The sequence below is a fragment of the Mesoplodon mirus genome, assembly GCF_964341445.2.
Source record: "Mesoplodon mirus genome assembly, chromosome: 6".
Lineage (NCBI taxonomy): Eukaryota > Metazoa > Chordata > Mammalia > Artiodactyla > Ziphiidae > Mesoplodon > Mesoplodon mirus.
The window spans coordinates 99,419,415-99,439,458 of NC_138982.1; the positions used below are offsets into that span (position 1 = coordinate 99,419,415).

The 20,044-nt window shown below is 40.8% G+C and overlaps 1 protein-coding gene across 1 annotated transcript in view; it reads right to left on the minus strand.

The window, feature by feature from the left end:
* Window positions 1-20,044, minus strand: part of LNP1 (leukemia NUP98 fusion partner 1) — a 38,892-nt gene that overhangs the window by 12,902 nt on the left and 5,946 nt on the right. Inside the window, exons 2-3 of the mRNA XM_082626083.1 lie at window positions 11,113-11,194; window positions 3,023-3,217 (exon numbers count right to left, since the gene is read on the minus strand). Coding sequence (XP_082482209.1) covers window positions 3,023-3,178 — 156 coding nt within the window. The 5' untranslated portion in view covers window positions 3,179-3,217; window positions 11,113-11,194. The remainder of the gene's footprint in view (window positions 1-3,022; window positions 3,218-11,112; window positions 11,195-20,044) is intronic.

Consider the following 20,044-nt stretch of genomic DNA (forward strand, 5'->3'; position numbering starts at 1 on the left):
AGACAGAGAGAGGTTAGGTAACTTGCTCAGAGTTATGCTGCCAGTCGTAGGCGCTGGGAGGCTACCTCCAGAGCCCTCACTCTTACCCACTCCACTCTGCTGCCTTCCCAGCAACTCCTCTATCTCAGCATCTAGTAGAAGAGAGGAAACAAGTCCATGGAACATTATGATAAAAGCTCCTCTGGGGCTTCCCTGGTGGCGCAGTGGTTGAGAGTCCGCCTGCCGATGCAGGGGACACGGGTTCGTGCCCCGGTCCAGGATGATCCCACATGCCGTGGAGCGGCTAGGCCCGTGAGCCATGGCCACTGAGCCTGCGCGTCCGGAGCCTGTGCTCCGCAACAGGAGAGGCCACAACAGGAAGAGGCTCGTGTACAGCAAAAAAAAAAAAAAAGAAGAAGAAGAAGCACTGAGAAAGTCCATGTTGAGTTAGCAAAGCCCCAGTTCAGGGAACTCAGTTCCTCCTTGAAGAGATCTTTCATTCAGCACAATCCTCCCTTCCCCCAGGCCCTAACTGTATAGAACAGTGTTAAGAAAACCATGTTAAGCTGAAGGAGAAGATGATTAAAAAGTCGAATAGACTATTTAAAATTCACTTTCAATGAGTAGAATAAATAAGGGATATGGAGGTTGTTCTACTTCAAGTTTGTATTCATGTGACGATGGAGGGAGAAGGTAGATTAGTTCTACCTTCATATGAGAGAGTAATAAGAGAGACTTCATATGACTTACCTTATTTTTTTTTCACCAAGCACCTCAGGAGAGTAAAGTTAGATTTTTTAATTTGCTTTAAATCAGCAGTCACAGATTATAATGAATCTTCTCAAAAAGTAGTATTCTCTGAGAAGGACCAAGTTTTACCCCTTGTCTACCTCATTCTTCCTGCCAAATCTGTGTCTTCCACCAGATCAGAAGTGCCACAAGAACAAACACCATACGTCTTCTTTTTCCCTGTAATCCTATTGTGCCTTGCACAACGCCTGGCACAGAGTAGGTATTCTATAAATATGTTTAATGATTTAATGCTCCTTCACTATGGTTTTGCAAGAATCATGAGGCTGAAGAGCCATATTAGAAACCACATTCAAATAGGAAACAAGGGGAAAATTCTTCTCCTCCTTTGCATGCAATACTGATGGATGTAGGTTACTAATAGGTTGCAGGAGGGAAGAGACTTAGAGTGGAGCAGTGGGGAGAGAAGGAAAAAGATAAGCCTAAGAGTAAGCTTTATTTTTTTAAGGTCTCTTATTGAGCTCAAAGCAAAACACAAATCTTCAAAACCTAATTTTTCTCATACCTCTAAAGTAAGAAAAGTTTGAGCACATCTTAGAGTTAGGAAAAGTTAAGTATCCAACTACAGATTCACTTCACAAATACATGGCATTGTGTGAATAGAGATGAAGAATCAGACCCCCCATTTTCTAGGACTCTGCCCACATCACCCAAGTTCCCCTGATCTGTGTTTTCTCAACTCAGTCAGGTTGTCATGTTTATCCCATGCTTTGTCTCCTTAGATAAACACATGCTTTCTGCATGTTAGTCTGATAATTATGGAATTCATTGTCAACTCAGAGAATCTAAACAGGTTAACTCAGGCAAATGTCCAAAGCCAGTACGAGCAGGAAAAGATATATGGACCCCATTTAGAAATTTTATACAAAACAAATTTTGCTATTCCCCAAGAGCTTAAGGCAAACAGTATTGCAACCTATAAGTAGATTCTTGAAATAGGGTAGATTATCCCAGTTTTTAAAGTCTAACAGATACTAAAATTTATTCAAGAAACTATATTTTATAAGTCATGTTTCTTTCTTTGATTTCATAGTTTCTGTGGCTCTAAAGGGCTGTTGTGATAAATAGTGAATTTCATTTTTTCTCTTTGTTTCTCCCTGGTTCTCACTGTCTGGCTGAACACTAGTCATACTCCTGGTTCACACATTATGTATACCTCACTCAATGTGGGCATAAGAGATTGAAATGAGAGTGTGATAAGCAGGTGTTTATTTTATAACAGAATCATGGAAAGCGAGAGCTAGAAGGGTTCTTGGAGATCAACCAGTGCAACCTCTCTCCTTTTTTACTTAAAGAACCTGAAGTTCAATGAGGTGTTGAAATGAGCCCTTTGTCCCTGATTACGCATTTGGTAAGAGACCTATTTTCAAATATTTGTGTCTCAGAGAGGTCTTATTCCTCAAACTTGCTGATCATTGGGCGTAAAAGATTGCCTTACAAGTTTTAATATACTTCACCTGCATTATGCTTCTGGGAACTCTGGAGCTAAAAATAAAATAACATTAGCCCAAAACTTATTTGGTTCTGGAGTTAGCAGTAGCCGGGGGTTGGGGAAATATTCCCTGGTAGCTGGAATTCTAAGTGACATGTATACCCACTGCTGAGTCCACACCTGGTCAGGCCCACCCACTCCCCTCTTGGGAGCTTTCCTGCTCCCCTGACGCCGGGTGCTCTGCCTAGCCATGGAAAAATAGTGCTGAGGGTGGTAGAATGTTGGCTTTGTCTCCCATCAGGAAACCAAATGAGAATCAGCAGAAAGAGTGTATCAAATTTACCAGAGGTAAATTTTACATTTACATGATTTATTATGTGGAATCCCCAATTCCTTAGATGTCACCAAATAGTGGAGCTATTTTCAGTATTTCAAAAAGGCTATTGGAAATCAAACAGTGATCCACAACAATGCTACACAGACTATAACATCAGGTTTCTTTCCTTTGGCTTGAATTATATTAACACCCAATGGGATTATTCCAGGCTTATCTGGAGCTCTGAATCGCGGTTAAATATATCTTACGTTGCTAAAAATGAAGGAATCATTACTTAATAGATGAAAATCAGGTCCCTTGGAGGACCAGACAAAATGATAAAAGGGATTTTTGTGAGTATAAAAAAAGGTTTGGAAGTACTCATTTTCAACCAAAGAAAACTTCATACCAAAGGACTCTCAAAAAGATCTAAGAGAAATCCCCTTCCCCTAGTCTAGCTCTCCCCCGGTTCCGTCATAACTCACTGGGCAGGGCAGGGAGGTTTTCCTGTAACTGGAGTCTTGTGATCCATGGCGGTCCCGGAGTCCTCTCTCATCCTCCTCTATCCAGCTGTGACCCCAGAAGCTGCTCATCCATTTGGCAAAAGACACATCATCATCGTCATCATCTTGGTGCTCCATGCAAAGGTGATTCAAAATATCGAAGGCCTGTTCCTAAATCTGGCAGAGAGAAATATTACCCAACAGGGCTGACTTGATGAAACCCAGGATCTCCCTCAAAAGACAAAACGAAACTGATGTTTTCAAATGGTCTCTGATAATGGAATCCTTAAAGGAGAAAGATTTACTAAACAACCACTTCACCATCAGGCAGCCTCTGGTAATGTCTATTTATAAATTGTGCAGCCCACATTCCCCTCCCCTCCCCCTGTCTTTTTAAATTGAGATGCTTTTTAATCCTTCCATTGCTGGGGCTTGTGCCTCTCAGCCTAAGGGTGGGAAGCACAGTCCACTGCCTGGTTTTCCCTGTGTTTTGTTGCTGAGGGCATGGGATGGCATCTCCAGCTGTTAATGGTGTTGGAGCATGACCCTCATAATATGCTTGTCAGCTCCAGGCCAGCTCTGAAATGGGGCCACTTACAAGGGACAGACTCAGCCTGCAAGATAGCCAGCTATGGTGTGTCATATCTAGAGCCAGATATTCTCCTAATGAATAAATTCGATATTGATATAAAATTTAGCTCCTGGGACAAAAGAAACAGGAGGAATTTTTTTGGGGGGATATATTATTTTTATATGTACAAAGGTAAATAATGTACATGTACAATGTACAAATCTTAAGTGCATAGTTCGATGAAGTTTTACATACATATACCCTTCTAATGACCACAACTATGCAGTGAAGACATAGACTCTTTCCAGTACCCCAGCAGTCTCCTTCTTTCCCCTTTCCAACCTAACCTCCCTCCAAAAGGTTAAGACTTCTGACCTCTGTCACTGTAGATTAATTTTGCCTGTTTTTGAACTTTCTTTCAATGGAATTATATAGTATGTATTATTTTGTGTCACCTAACATTATGTTAGTGAGATTTATCCATGCTTTTATAGTAACAGTAGTTCATGCTGTATAGTATTGCATAGTATGATTATCCAACCTTTAAAAATTCAGTCTAATATTGATGGTCATTTCAGGCTATCATTTGGGTTGTTTACAGTTGGGACTATTATAAATAAAGCTTCTATGAGCATTAGAGTCCCTGTCTTTTAGTGTTTTGTTTTTTTTTCCAAGATAAGGAGAATATTACATTTATTGAGCCCCTTACTTTGCACCAGGTATGGAGTCAAGTATTTTACATATGCTATTTTCATTATTAACAACCCTCTGTCTGGGATATTTTCATCATATTTTATTGATGAGGACGTTGAGATTCAAATAGATCATCACTTCCCCAAGGTGAAATTACTACTAAGCAGCACAGCCACATTTGAAGCAAGGAGTATAACAAAGTCTGGGTTCTCTCCACCACTCTGCCAGTATTCCAAGAAACTTTTGATAAATCTCGCTTTTTTTTTTTTGAGTGGTTCAAACAAAATGAATTTTATTTATCTTCCATGAAACAGTTCAGATATAAATGGCGAGTCCACAAAACCATCCAGGACCCAAACTCCTTATATCTTTTCATTTGGCATCCCCTGCAGTGTTGTCTGGCCAGATGGTCAAAACTGAGTCACCGGCAATTGAGCGTTCCAGCCAGCAAGAATGGGGAAAGATAGAAAGTAGAGGGCAAGCAACTTCCTTTTAAAGGAGCAACACTCAGTTTTGCTCACATCAATTTTGCTCACATTCTACTGGCAAAAAAATCATTCACACAGCTGCAACCGGTTATAAAGAAGCTAGAAAATGTAGTGTTTACCTGGAAAGCTATGTGCCTCGCTACAATTCAGAGATTCTCTTACTAAAAGGAAAAAGAGAATGGATACAGGGGACAGTTACAGCCTCTGCCAGAGGCAGTGTATCCTGAAGTGTGTTAAGGAAACATTAGTTCCATGATTTGTCCAAAAAACAAGTTCTTTATAGCTGTATTTATCAGAGCCTTTAATGCACTAATGGTTAAACTCTATGAGGGAGGAATAGCTTTGCTACATTACCTAGATTATTTGACCATGGGATCCATTTTTCAAAGGTCAACTCTTAGAGCTAATATGTGGTGGAATACATTTTGGGAAACACTACTCTGGAATACTACTCTCTCTTTTTTTTAATAGATCTTTATTGGAGTATAATTGCTTCACAATACAATTAGTTTCTGTTGTACAACAAAGTGAATCAGCCATATGCATACATATATCCCCATATCCCCTCCCTCTTGAGCCTCCCTCTCACCCTCCCTATCCCACCTCTAGGTCATCGAAAAGCACCGAGCTGATCTCCCTGTGCTATGCTGCTGCTTCCCATTAGCTAACTGTTTTAAATTTGGTAGTGTATATATGTCGATGCTACTCTCACTTTGCCCCAGCTTCCCCCTGACCACCGTGTCAAGTCCACTCTCTATGCCTGTGTCTTTATTCCTGCCCTGCAACTAGGTTCATCAGTACCTTTTTTGTTTTTTAGATTTCATATATATGTGTAGTATACGGTATTTGTTTTTCTCTTTCTGACTTCCTTCACTCTGAATGATAGACTCTAGGTCCATCCACCTCACTACAGATAACTCAATTTTGTTTCTTTTTATGGCTGAGTACTTGCCATTGTATATATGTGCCACATCTTCTTTATCCATTCATCTGTCGATGGACATTTAGGTTGGTTCCATGTCCTGGCTATTGTAAATAGAGCTGCAATGAACATTGTGGTACATGATTCTTTTTGAATTATGGTTTTCTCAGGGTATATGCCAAGTAGTGGGATTGCTGGGTCATATGGTAGTTCTATTTTTAGTCTTTTAAGGAACCTCCATATTGTTCTCCATAGTGGCTGTATCAATTTACATTCCCACCAAAAGTGCAGGAGGGTTCCCTTTTCACCACACCCTTTCCAGCATTTATTGTTTTTAGATTTTTTGATAATGGCCATTCTGACCAGTGTGAGGTGATACCTCATTATAGTTTCTATTTGCGTTTCTCTAATAATTAGTGATGTTGAGCATCTTTTCATGTGCCTCTTGGCTATCTGTATGTCTTCTTGGTGAAATGCCTATTTAGGTCTTCCACCCATTTTTTATTTTAATTGTTTTTTTAAAAAATTTTTATTTATTTATTTATTTATTCATTTATTTATGGCTGTGTTGGCTCTTCGTTTCTGCGTGAGGGCTTTCTCTAGTTGCGGCAAGCGGGGGCCACCCCTCATCGCGGTGCGCGGGCCTCTCACTATCGCGGCCTCTCGTTGCGGAGCACAGGCTCCAGACGCGCAGGCTCAGTATTTGTGGCTCACGGGGCCAGTTGCTCCGTGGCATGTGGGATCTTCCCAGACCAGGGCTCGAACCCGTGTCCCCTGCATCGGCAGGCAGACTCCCAACCACTAAGCCACCAGGGAAGCCCTAATTGTTTGTTTTTTTGATATTGAGCTCCATTAGTTGTTTGTTTTGGAGATTAATCCTTTGTCCATTGTTTCATTTGCAAATATTTTCTCCCATTTTGAGGGTTGTCTTTTTGTCTTGTTTATGGTTTCCTTTGTTGTACAAAAGCTTTTAAGTTTAATTGGGTCCCATTTGTTTATTTTTGTTTTTATTTCCATTACTCTAGGAGGTGGGTCAAAAAAGATCTTGCTGTGGTTTATGTCAAAGAGTGTTTTTCCTATGTTTTCCTCTAAGGGTTTTATAGTGTCTGGTCTTATACTTAGGTCTTTAATCCATTTGGAGTTTATTTTTGTGTATGGTGTTAGGTAGTGTTCTAATTTCATTCTTTTACACGTAGCTGTCCAGTTAAATCTTGCATTTTTATTTTTTTTTTTTTTTTTTTTTTTTTGCTGTACGCGGGCCTCTCACTGCTGTGGCCTCTCCCGTTGCGGAGCACAGGCTCCGGACACACAGGCTCCGCGGCCATGGCTCGCGGGCCCAGCCGCTCCGCGGCATGTGGGATCTTCCGGGATCGGGGCACGAACCCGTGTCCCCTGCATCGGCAGGCGGACTCTCAACCACTGCGCCACCAGGGAAGCCCAAATCTTGCATTTTTAAATAGAGGCATTCTTGGACATTTTCCATATGAAAATTCTTCCTTGAGCTGTAAAAATTGGCTTAACTGTAACCAATGTACCTAGAGCACTATTCTACAACTTGTGTTACTAAGGGAAAGTAACCAAAGCACAAAATGTCTTGCAACATTTTTATTTCTTGCTTTAAATAACAGGGTGCATGCTTGTTACTTCGTAGTATTTTTATTAAAGAATAGAAGAAGCCTGACTTCTCAATGACCCAGATGAGAAAAGAAAATACATAATTCTATGTCATCACTGTTAGTTGTCTCTGTTATTAAAGAAAGAAATCAGATAATTTTTCTTGGGGAAACAGGACCAGGTCTGTCCACAAAAGTTGACTATGGATGGACGTCTTCTTTTCTATTCCTCCTAAGACAGAAGTGTGTTTTCTTCCAATTTCTGAAACAAAAATAAATCTGTGGGCAGGGGATGGAGAAACCAGAGCAGATAATATCTAATTATTACTTCAAAGTATTTCAGGGAAAAGGAAATAGGACTTTATCTTAAAACCTCTTTGAGTAATATCTGTTTCTTGGACTTCTGTGTCCTCCCCTTAATGCCTTATACACAGAAACAATTTAGATATTGGAAAATGTGCAGGAAAAAAAGGTATATATATATATATATATATATATATATATATATATATATATATATGGAGAATTTATTATGAGGAATTGGCTCATACTGTTATGGAGACTGGGAAGCCCCACAGTCTGCCATCTGCTAGCTGGAGACCCAAGATAGCCAGTGGTGTAATTCAGTCTGAGTCCTAAGGCCTCCAGGGAAAGCAGTGATGTATTGATAAGTCCCAGTCCAAGAGCAGAAAAAGATGAGATGAGATCGCCCAGCTTAAGCAGTGAGGCAAGAAAAAAGGGTGAATTTCTCCTTCTTTTGCCTTCTGTTCTATTCCAGCCCTCAACTGATTGTATCATGCCCACCCACATTGGCCTATTTACTTTACTGAGCCCAACAATTCAAATGTTAATCTTATCTAGATACATCCTCACAGATACACCCAGAAATAATGTTTAATGTGGGCACCGCATAGCTAGTCAAATTGACATTTAAACTAACCACACAGGCACTAATCTCATTCCTGACAGCTCCAGCCTCATGACCTATGGTCCCATCTCCAAATACCACCACACTGGGGATTAGGCTTTAACATATGAACTTTGGAGGCCCACAGATATTCAGTTCACAGTAGGGTACCTACATGACCAGTACCCAGCAAAAACCCTGAGCACTAAGTCTTTAATGAACATGTAGAAAACATTTCACATGTGTTGCCACAACTCATTGCTGGTGGAATTAAGCACATCCTATGGGATTTACCTGGAAAAAGGAATTTTGGAAATTTATTCCTGGTATCCTTCAGACTTCACCCAATATGCCTTTCCGTTTTTGATTTTGCTTTGTATCCTTTCAGTGTAATAAACCTTATCCACAAATACAACTATATGATGAGTCCTGTGGATTCTTCTAACAAATCTCCAAACTGGGGGTGGCAGTTAGTATCAGAAATGGGATTCACTAAAACAAGCCCAACTCACTGAAATATGGCTAAAGCAGTATTTAGAAAAAGGATGAAGGGGACATAATGATAAACTTTCAATGCCAAGTGTCTACCTAGTCATCTGTGATATGAAATGGCAGCAGAGATGATGTCTGCTATGAAAGGTAAAGATTACCTATGAAATTTTAAATGATACGTCCAACTCCAGAAGGATTGGCTCATTGAATGTGCTGGCTGCTTTTGGCAATGGTAGCTGAAGTGAGGAGATTAAAAATTGCAGTTGCAGCCTGGATGATGCCTTAGGGTTTTGTTCTCTCCTCCAGGTGGGAGGGGAAAAGATTGTCAGTGCCAAGGCAAGCTTTAGATAAATCAGAAATAAAGGAGAAGGGAAAAACAACATTTTATCCACTGTTACAGCAGCCCCTTGCATTCCAGCTGGGATCTCTAAGCAGCTATAATGTCAATCCTGAAAGCACTGAGTTTACTGCTAGGGGGATTGTGTAAACTTGCAATGAAAAAGAGAGAGAGAAAGAGAGACTTTCAAAAAAATGGCTTTTTATTTTGTGGCTATTGCTTCTGGATGTATGATAAAAATAAATGTAAAATACTATATGCTTGTAATTTCATACATGTTAGAGGGATTATCGCAGTCAGGGAAAGCTGCCCAATAAACGGTGTTAGTAGAACATAAATTCCTTGCTTTTTGCTGCTGGTGGATGGGTTAAAATTTAAACTCTTTGGGTATCGAAATCTCACAACTGATTATTTTTGCCTGTTGGAGTCTATGGGAAAAGGTAGACAACATAAAAGGAGAGAAAATCTCCACAGGAAAATCAACTTTTGCATTTTAAAAGGCAGGTTTTAGTTTGCTAATAAGTTCTTATAAAATCAGATGTCTACTAGAGTTTGTCCTACAGAGTGAAGTAAGTCAGAAAGAGAAAAACAAATACCGTATGCTAACTCACATATATGGAATCTAAAAAAACGGTACTGATGAACCAAGTGGCAGGGCAGGAATAAAGATGCAGATGTAGAGAATGGACTTGACGACACAGTGGGGGAAGGGTAAGCTGGGATGAAGTGAGAGAGTAGCATTGACATACATACACTGCCAAATGTAAAATGGATGGCTAGTGGGAAGCTGCTGCATAGCACAGGGAGATCAGCTCGGTGCTTTGTGGCCACCTAGAGGGGTGGGATAAGGAGGGTAGGAAGGAGGCTCAAGAGGAAGGGGATGGGGATATATGTATGCATATAGCTGATTAACTTTGTTGTACAGCAGAAACTAACACAACAATGTAAAGCAATCATACTCCAATAAAGATAATTTTAAAAAAGCAAATGTCTAACCCTTAGAGGCTGATGATTTTCCAGTCTAATGTGCATATTTTTGAGTGGGTCAATTTGGGCTTTAAGTCTGACAAGATAAAAGGGTCTTAGAAGGACTTGAAACCTCACTGTCTGGCCCAGTAGTCTCTTGGCTTTGCTGCTGCTAAAGAAGAAAAGTCCTTTTTGGAATCCTGAATTCAGAAATCCTATTTGCCTGGACCTAACAGTAGGATGAAACCTCATAATGATTGTGCTGGTCCATAAGGACTCTGACGGACCTCTAAAAGCAGACATAGGCTCAATGAACAGAACTCAGACTCTGGGACTATTGCAGATTTAAGACCCTCCCCCCTTATGGGGCCATAAACTATAAAAACATTATGGATGCTGACTGGACCACAAAGGTATCTTGCAGATGCCCATGGGAAAGTGCTTGTTCTCTGACGGGACCATATGAAACCAAGCTTCTAGTGGCTCTAACTGTATAATGCAGGAACTAATTGCATGTGAGATGATTAATCACAAGAAACCTAACTTATGATTCCTGTCGAAAGCTCCAAGTTGGGAGAGAGCACGTTACGGGGAGTGGGACTTCTGCACCCACTCCTAACAGATAGGGTTCTCATCCCCTTCCCAGGCATGTCTCACTGCTGTTGACTTGTGTTTGGATTTTAAGATTATTTGACATTTACAATGGACTAATAACCTGATTCTACTTCACTCACATTTCTTCTTAGTTAGGAATTTTGATTATTAAACATAGCTGTCCCCAGACAGAGATTGGTCTTTTCTGGGCTATTTACTGAATAAATGATCAGAATGACAGGCATCAGAGTTATGTAAACACATTCTGAAAACTCTTGAAAATTCAGGATTTTGTCCTACCAGTTCCTGAACATGATGTGTCTTTCTGGCTAAGTTTATTAAAATTGTTTTTCTGTGTAAATTTTTCTATTCCTCTGTTTGGATTTGTTAAATTAATACTTATTAAGTGGAGTGCAGGGTATCAGATGGTGAGCTGAATTTCAACAGTAGATCACAAGAGGAATTAAAATAGAGAAGTTCATTACTCACAGGTCCTGGAGGAAGTACCTGGCATGCTTTGAGGGACCACATGGGGAGGTCAAGGCAGAGTGCAGACAGAGAGAAGCAGGACCTGGAGAACATGTTTTTATTAGAGTCTATGGGTGGAGTGCTTTGTGGTTCCCAGGCTAAGGTCTGATTGGTCAATTCAAACAAATTGTGGGTTCTGATAAATCCCACAAAGGTCTTATTGGTCTTATCTAAGGAGCATATAAGGGGAAGGCACTGGGAAGCAGGGGAGATTGCTGATCACAAGGGCTGTTGGGGAGGTCATATCAGGAACTTACATTTCCTTGTGACTCTGTGAGCTGCCATCTGGGGCATGGGTTTGCCTGAGGGGACTAGTGTCAGTTTAAGGTCACTGCTGGCTGCTTGGCCAAACAAAATAGATGCTGAGGCAGCAACAGCATGGAGTAGCTTAGCTAAATTCTCAACACTCTCTTTATACCAAACACTTCCTGCTGAAAGGTCTAGATGAGAATAAAAAATGATTGGGAAAAAAATGTAAAGTTAAGATTACTGTATGAGACACGCTGATTTTGTAATAACACAGAAAAAGCAAAAAGCCAGCACCTGGGAGATGCAGGGAAAGGTGGGCATTAATGATTTCTGTTTTTTATAACTGATGTTTTTCAGAACTGCTCGTGAGGGAATTCCCTGGCAGTCCAGTGGTTAGGACTCGGCGCTTTCACTTCCAGGGTCCCAGTTTCAATCCCTGGTCTGGAAGCTAAGATCCCACAAGTTGACCAGTATGGCCAAAAAAAAAAAAAGAACCACTCCTGAATGCCAATGTTGCCTTCTCAAGATGCTGTAAGGTCTTGAATTCAAACTGACTGCTGAGCCTATGAGCACACCTAACAACACTGTGACACAACGGGGAATGTCCCCAGCTCCTAAATTTCCACGAAGAACACCTGTAGATGGTGTCCCCACTCATGAGGCAAATGAACTGATGTGAAAGACAAGCAAAACTGATTGAAACTGACTGCCTTCTAGAAATCCTTCTAAAACTAGGGACTTGGGCTTCCCTGGTGGCGCAGTGGTTGAGAGTCTGCCTGCCAATGCAGGGGACGCGGGTTCGAGCCCTGGTCTGGGAGGATCCCACATGCCGCGGAGCAACTAAGCCCGTGAGCCACAACTACTGAGCCTGTGCGTCTGGAGCCTGTGCTCCACAACAGGAGAGGCCACGACAGTGAGAGGCCCGCACACCGCGATGAAGAGTGGCCCCCGCTTGCTGCAACTAGAGAAGGCCCTCGCACAGAAACGAAGATCCAGTACAGTCAAAAATAAATAAATAAATAAATAAAAAGCAGTTTCTTTAAAAAAAATAAATAAAAATAAAACTAGGGACTCAACTGAATTATTTGGACTGGACAGAGAGCCCTAAGGCAGACGGATCCACAGTGGAAAGCCACACTGGAAGCCTCGTTAACCTGTATTGCCTGACTAATGTGTGTCCTTGTTGGGATGACTTAACAGTTGCACACTTTTTGTTTCCAAGGGTACTCTCCGTGTGTACCTTGACTATCATGGACCGCCTCAGTCCTGGAAGGCACGCAGGTCAGCTTCAACTTACCAGTCAGAATTGTGTTGTGCTTGAATCGATGGCTCAGGCCAGGTTAAGAAAAGGTTAATACAAAAACTTAAGGAGAAAGCCACCTAGCTTTCTAAGAATGATCTTTATTTTTAATGGGATTTGTTTAAATTGGCTAAATCCAGGACCCCTAGAGGGCATAACAAAAGTCAGTATTACAGGATACTTTCACCCTGCTACATGGGGTCCTACTGAAAATAATTTTGTTCTAAAAATGCCTTGGCCAAGAAGGTAGACTCTGCAGAAAAGAGGTAACACAGAAGGCTGAGACTGCCTATCCTTAGAAAGGCCTCCTTGCAAGGTTGGCCCTTAACTGGTATCTGGGAACTTGGCTGGTAACCAGTCCCCTGTAGTGATATAAAACTTTCCCTAACTGGAACCCTCCTACACTGTTCGTGGGAAGGTAAATTGGTGCAGCCACTATGGAAAACAGTATGGAAGTTCCTCAAAAACCTAAAAATAGAGTTGCCATATGATCCAGCAATCCCACTTCTGGGCATATATCCAGACAAAACTATAATTCAAAAAGATACATGTACCCCTATGTTCACAGCAGCACTATTTACAATAGCCAAGACATGGAAACGACCTAAATGTTCATCGACAGTTGAATGGTTAAAGAAGATGTGGTTTATATATACAATGGAATATTACTCAGCCATAAAAAAGAACAAAATTATGCCATTTGCAGCTACACAGATGGACCTAGAGATTATCATACTAAGTGAAGTAAGTCAGAAATAGAAAGACAAATACCATATGATATCACTTATATGTGCAATCTAAAATATGACACAAATGAACTTATCTACAAAACAGAAACAGACTCAGAGATATAGAGAACAGGCTTGTGGTTGCCAAGGGGGAGAAGGGGCAGGGGAGAGTTGGACTGGGAGTTTGGGAGTAGCAGATGCAAACTATTACATATATATAGAATGGATAAACAACAAGGTCCTATTGTAAGCACAGGAAACTATAATCAGTATCCTGTAATAAACCATAATGGAAATAATATATATGTATATAAATATGTATATATAACTGAGTCACTTTGCTGTATGTACTGCAGTAAATAACCCAACATTGTAATTCAACTATACTTCAGTAAATATATATATATATATATATAACTGAATCACTTTGCTGTACACCAGAAACTAGCACAACATTGAATATTAACTGTACTTCAATAAAAAATAAAGATTAAAAAAAACCCTAACTGATAAGAGTGGCCTATACTGCTTGTACAACCAAGGTGATTTATGCTGAACAACTGCTTTCCTTCTGAAAGTCCAGAGTTTTGGTACCTGCCAGGCAGAGCATGCCTACATGTCCAGCATCAAATAAAAGCTTAGGGTTCTGAGGCTCCAGTGAGCTTCCCTGGTAAACACTTGGCACGTGTTGTCACAAAACGTTGCTGGAGGAATTAAGCACGCCATGTGTGACTCCACTAGGAAAGGACTCTTGGAAGCTTGAGACAGGTTTCCTCTGGACTTCACCTAAGGGCTTTTTCTGTTTGCTGATTTTGCTTTGTATCTTTTCACTGTTATAAATCTTAGCTATGAGTACATGTTGAGCCCTGTGAGTTCTTTTAGTGAGCCACCAAACCTGGGGGTGGTCTCTGGGACCCCAATGCAGGAAGGAAAGGGAACTCTTCAAACCTTGGGCCAAAAATTTTACCAAAGTAACAAGATATAAATTTACCACCCAAAGAAAAAGAATTTGGTCTACATTATATAAAATTAGTCCACCTCCATCTTTTTCCCTAGTTAAGCCCATCTCTTTTAAAGTGTGAGAGAAAGATGGCTCTCCACTTTGCGTGTCCTAAAGTTCTTGTAACAAACCTAGCACAGCAAAGGAGCAGCAGCAGGTGTCAAGTCTTGGCAGCTGGGGGAGAACTGCTCTTCCGTCCTGTCTGGGAAGCCAGGGCGTGAGAGGAGGCCATGCCGCACCCTGGGAGCCCATCCGCCAGCTTTCCTTGGCAGGGACTTGGACACCTGCCTTGAGGAGATGCTGCCAGGGGCATGGGACCAAAGGGAGCTGCCCTTTTGACCCTGCTCTAATACCCTGCCGTGCCAAGCCACAGTGTTTATGCAAAGTGTCAAGTGGCTGAGATAGCTGCAGTTTTCTAGAGTTTGATTGTCCATTTTCTTATGGTACATAATATGAAAGGAATTACCTTCTCTTAGAGGGTAGGAAACTTGTGGTGTGTGTTCTCATAAAGTGATCAGACATCAAGGGTGCCCAGGTAATCAGTGACAATGATCCTTGACCTGTGTAAAAATGAAGTGGCTTTGCAGTGCCCTCTTTCACATTTGCTGCCTCAGAAGACTGCAAAAATGCATAGATGATCTTGCCTTTATTTCACTCTTTCATTCATTTCCTTTTATTTCATTTCATTCCCTTTATTTCATTCTCCATAGCCCCTATATGTTATAGTAATGTATTTTTTAGTTCATTTTTTTTCTTAACAGTTAAAGGGAAGAATTATTCCTCACACTGCTTTCAAGCTTGCCCAAGCCAGTCTCGCTCTGGAAAAGAAATGCTATGTACAGAAGAACTACACTGCTACATCTCTTTTTTTCCCTTTCTTTCTCTTTTTTTTTTCTGTAGTCAAAATACATCAGTGGTTTTTAGACAGTTTTCACTTGCCAGAAAGCAGTGCTTGAAACTGTGTGCTACGTTCTATTTAATGTCTTGACTGTCAGAACGTTCTTTTGCAGGCAACATATCCTAATGTAATCATCCATTTCCATGATCGTTGTCCAGTTACACTGTGAAGTTTGCAAGCCTTTTGAGGTGATTATCAAGACACAGATTGCTTGTTGCTTAACCAAGTGTCCTAAAGCATGTACATGAAGGTACATAATTATCATTTTTTATTCTAAAAAGCTATGTAGCTTATATTATGAAAACTATTTTAAAAATATACCACTGTTGATGTAAAAAATATGTGAGGGAAATAAGGTATGTTTTTCGAGGTTTGCCTACTAGAATATTTGTTATATAAATATCCAGTTACTTCGGCATTAAGCATCATTGAGTTCTGCAGGATTCTGGCTAATGCTAGGCTTCATCAGAGTCAAAGGTTTTAGATACTGTAATAGGTTTTTATAAAACAATATCTCATCTCTTTCATAAGAGACCTTTAAACACAGCATTGATTCTCATCTGCCAGAGATGGACCCTGTGCAGCTCTGACTCCAGGAGTGTTATTAATTGTACGACCTCTCAAGGTCTTTTTGATCCCTGAGCACCTATTATTCTATAACAGATTGAACACACTGTTTGTTAAAATTTACCACTATGTAAAAAACTTTATCAGTTCAGCTCATCAGTGTGTCATACTTCAGAAAAGGCTTCCTCCCAGGTATTAATTTCACAGTGCAATTTCAGAGCCTAAGGGTAGTGCCTCAGTACTTTTTTAATTTGTGAGTTGCAATTTTTTCCTGTATTCCCGCATTCAATCTGGGCTGCCACAATCAGACAGACGGAAAGTGTGAGGACACTTTTTTCTTGCATCTGTAGTGGAAACCTTATCAAACAGGAACTGCTCCAGGCCCATCAAATAGATGCATCTCAGCACTTTCTTTTAACTTGAGTCCATAAGCCTCCCCATGAGAAGTGCTTCAGAGAAGAACTGGGCTGGGGGAATTAGACTCTTGTGAGTCTCACTTTTAATAGGGGAAAAATTTTGCGATGTACAATAAAGGAGTGGATCAACAAACATTTAAAGGGAATTGTGACAAAATACTTATGACATTTAGAAAAATAAATTGGAAAAATTAAATTTTGAGTCAATAAACAATGGGGAATCTTCAGAGTACTAAAAAGAAAAACTTTAATGAAGCATATATATATAAAACAGTGGGAGTTACACAAATGGGTAGCGACTAGATCAAAATGCTATTGAACTACAGGTACTCTGGGAAGATAGCATAGCTTTTCAACCTCTCTGAATCCCCACATAAAAACCAATAGCGCAACTGTAAATGAAAACACCCATGGGGCTTCTCTGGTGGTGCAGTGGTTCAGAATCTGCCTGCCAATTCAGGGGACACGGGTTCAAGCCCTGGTCTGGGAAGATCCCACATGCCGCGGAGCAACTAGGCCCGTGAGCCACAACTACTGAACCTGCGCATCTGGAGCCTGTGCTCCACAACCAGAGAGGCCACGACAGTGAGAGGCCCGCGCACCGCGATGAAGAGTGGCCCCTGCTTGCCGCAACTAGAGAAAGCCCTCGCACAGAAACAAAGACCCAACACAGCCAAAAATTAATTAATTAATTAATTAATTTAAAAACCTATGGACAACGCTGCAACAAATATTGGCAACAAGATGTCCTCCACCCCCAAGTGGACGTGTGAGGTCACACAACCAACAGCTAAGACCTGATATAATTGGCCATGCTGAAGGAAGAATGAAGTAAAAGGGCATCCGTCAGACCTAAGAACAAGAGGATCACAAAATAGCCAATAGTTTAGAAAGCACAAGGGACCAATTTGAGAATCGTGTTATCCTTTTATCCACAATGTTGCTGCACTATTTTTTTTAGACCTAGATTATAGATTTTCTTGGATTTTCTATGGAGACATATTGTCCATAAATAATAAAAAGTGGGCTTCCCTGGTGGCGCAGTGGTTGAGAGTCTGCCTGCCGATGCAGGGGACACGGGTTTGTGCCCCGGTCCGGGAAGATCCCACAAGCTGCAGAGCGGCTGGGCCCCTGAGCCATGGCCGTTGGGCCTGCGCGTCCGGAGCCTGTGCTCCGCAACGGGAGAGGCCACAGCAGTGAGAGGCCTGCGTACCGCAAAAAAACAAAAAACAAAAAAACAAACAAATAATAATAATAATAATAATGTTACTTCTTTGTTTCCACTGTCCTTTTATTTCCCTTTTTGTTTTATTAACACTTCAGTAACATGTAATAAACCTGAAAAGCTTGACTGGTTCTTGACTTCAAAAAGAAAACTACTAATATTTCACTTTTAGATATGATGTTTATTTTATCAAGGTTCTATAATGAAAATGTTTTTCTAATTGCATCACAAGTAAATATGGCAAAATACAACTTTGGTTAAATCTTGGTAGAAGATCATGGTAGATTAAAAATAATTGCAACTTTTTGCTACTTCTTCCATTGAGAGTTGGAGTCTAATTCACTCCCCCATGAATCTGTCCTGTTCTTACTAACATGTTTGACCCACAGAACATGGTAGAAGTGAAGTTTTGGAAAGCTTTGCAGCTTCTGCCTGGGACTCTTAGGAACCCTGAGCTGTCACATAAGTCTGACTCCCCTGACTGCTATGCTGGAAAGGCCACAAGAAGGTGCTCCACCTGATACTCTCAAATGATTCCAGTCTCCAAGCTATCTTCACCAAGGTGTCAGACACTGAGTGAAGCCTGAACCCATCAGACCAGCCATCCACCAGGAGAGTAAACTCTGCTGGCACCAGCAGAAGAAAAGAGTCAATCAAGCCTTGCCCAAATTCCTCAGCAACAAAATTGTGAGATGTAATAAAATAGTTGTTTTAAACCACTATCATTTGTGACAGTTTGTCAAGCAGCAATAGATAACTGGAAGATAGGTATAGAAACTATTTTTTAAGGTTTTATATTTTTTCAAACTTTAACAAAATTGAGTCTCCTCCTCATTATTGGAGTTGAGGCTATTTTCCACTGGTTAGGGAAAACAACAAAAGGTAAAGATAGGCAAGCATAGCATAGAGGATCTCAGGTTCAGTGCTAGACCAATGCAAAGATCAGGTCTGCATGACCAGGGTCACTTAGTGATGGGCCAGCATCTTCATGCAAATCAGAAAAATACCTTTCTCCTGGCAGGCACAGCCTAACACTAGACTGTGATGAACAAAGCGCAGGCTGAATCTCAGCCCCCACTTCTCCCAGCATCCTTGTGCAGGGCACAATTAGTATAACCTATATGCAATATCTTTATAAATTAAAGTGCAAAGCACTGTTTCTACATTTGCAAATGACATAGACTCTTGTGGGTGGCAATGAACTAAGTTGATGAGGATGGGAAGATCTTATGAATCTGTGTGAGTGGGCAGAAAGGTGGCAAATGAGTGCCTAAAGTATACATATGAGCTAACAGTCACAGCTAAGGAGAGGGATCTAGGGTTATTGTAGATTGTTCCCTGAAGATAATACAGAGGCTTCTTCTGACAGCAAAAAGAGCAACTACTTGACTGAATCATTAAAGTGCCATTCCCCCTGAGAAGCAAAGTAGTACCACCCACTCAACTGATGCTCTGATGGAAGCTGAATAAGGCAGAAACCATTATGAGAAAGACTGGAGAAAAATTAACAGCATGAGGGCTCAGAAGAAACAAGTACTTCTACATATGAGTGGAATATGAAGGACAAACCAAGCAGGTCCTGGTGAAAGCAGCTGCAGTGGTGGAGATGGTAGCAGTGACTACAGCATGCTTAGGACTGGGAACAAGTGGCTGTGATGATGGTGGTGATGCAAGCAGACTATTTCTGGTGATGGCAGCAGTAGCAGCAACTGAGTTGATTTCCCGGCTGATACCAGTGATATTGGACGGCAGTGGTGGCACCAGACCATTAATGCTGGCAACAGGAATGGAGATAAAGCAGTAGTCAGGAAACTGCCAAATACTTCATCAACTCTTTGTTCAGCATTGACCACATTTCTGGTATCATGTTGGGTAGATAAATAAATGTTAACAAATACCCCTTATATGCCCAGCCTGTAATAGATGTGGGAGTACAAAGATGACTAGAACATGGTCCCTACCCTTCAGACGCTCAAAATTGAGTATGGAGAGTACACATGAGAACAAATAATTATGGCAATGTGGTAACTGTGAAAAAGAAATATAAACTTCTGTATAGTCCAATGCAAAGAGAGAAAACATATTCCCTTGTTTTGACATACCGCATTAGAGCAGGCACTGTGTTACGCACTGTAGAAGACACAAGATAAATCAGATATAGATCCTGACCTGGGATGCTTATAGTCCAGTCGATGAGGTAGCACAAATGTAATTCTATAAAACAAGTAGAAAAGTGATATGTTTTAGAAAGTTCCAGAAAAAGTATTTTAGGTTTTTAAAGGAAAGCCTGCATATAGTAGACACTCAATATTGTTTTAAGGTGCATTTTACCTATTCAATCTTGAATGCCACTTTTTCCTTCTTTGATACCCTTTAATATAGTTTACTTAAAAAAATCTTTATTGAGTGCCTACTATATTGAGTGCCTGCTATACACTGAATATTTTTGATGAGGTCATGAGGGTAGGACCCTGGTCCACTGGGATTAGTGCCTTTATAATAGGAGACCC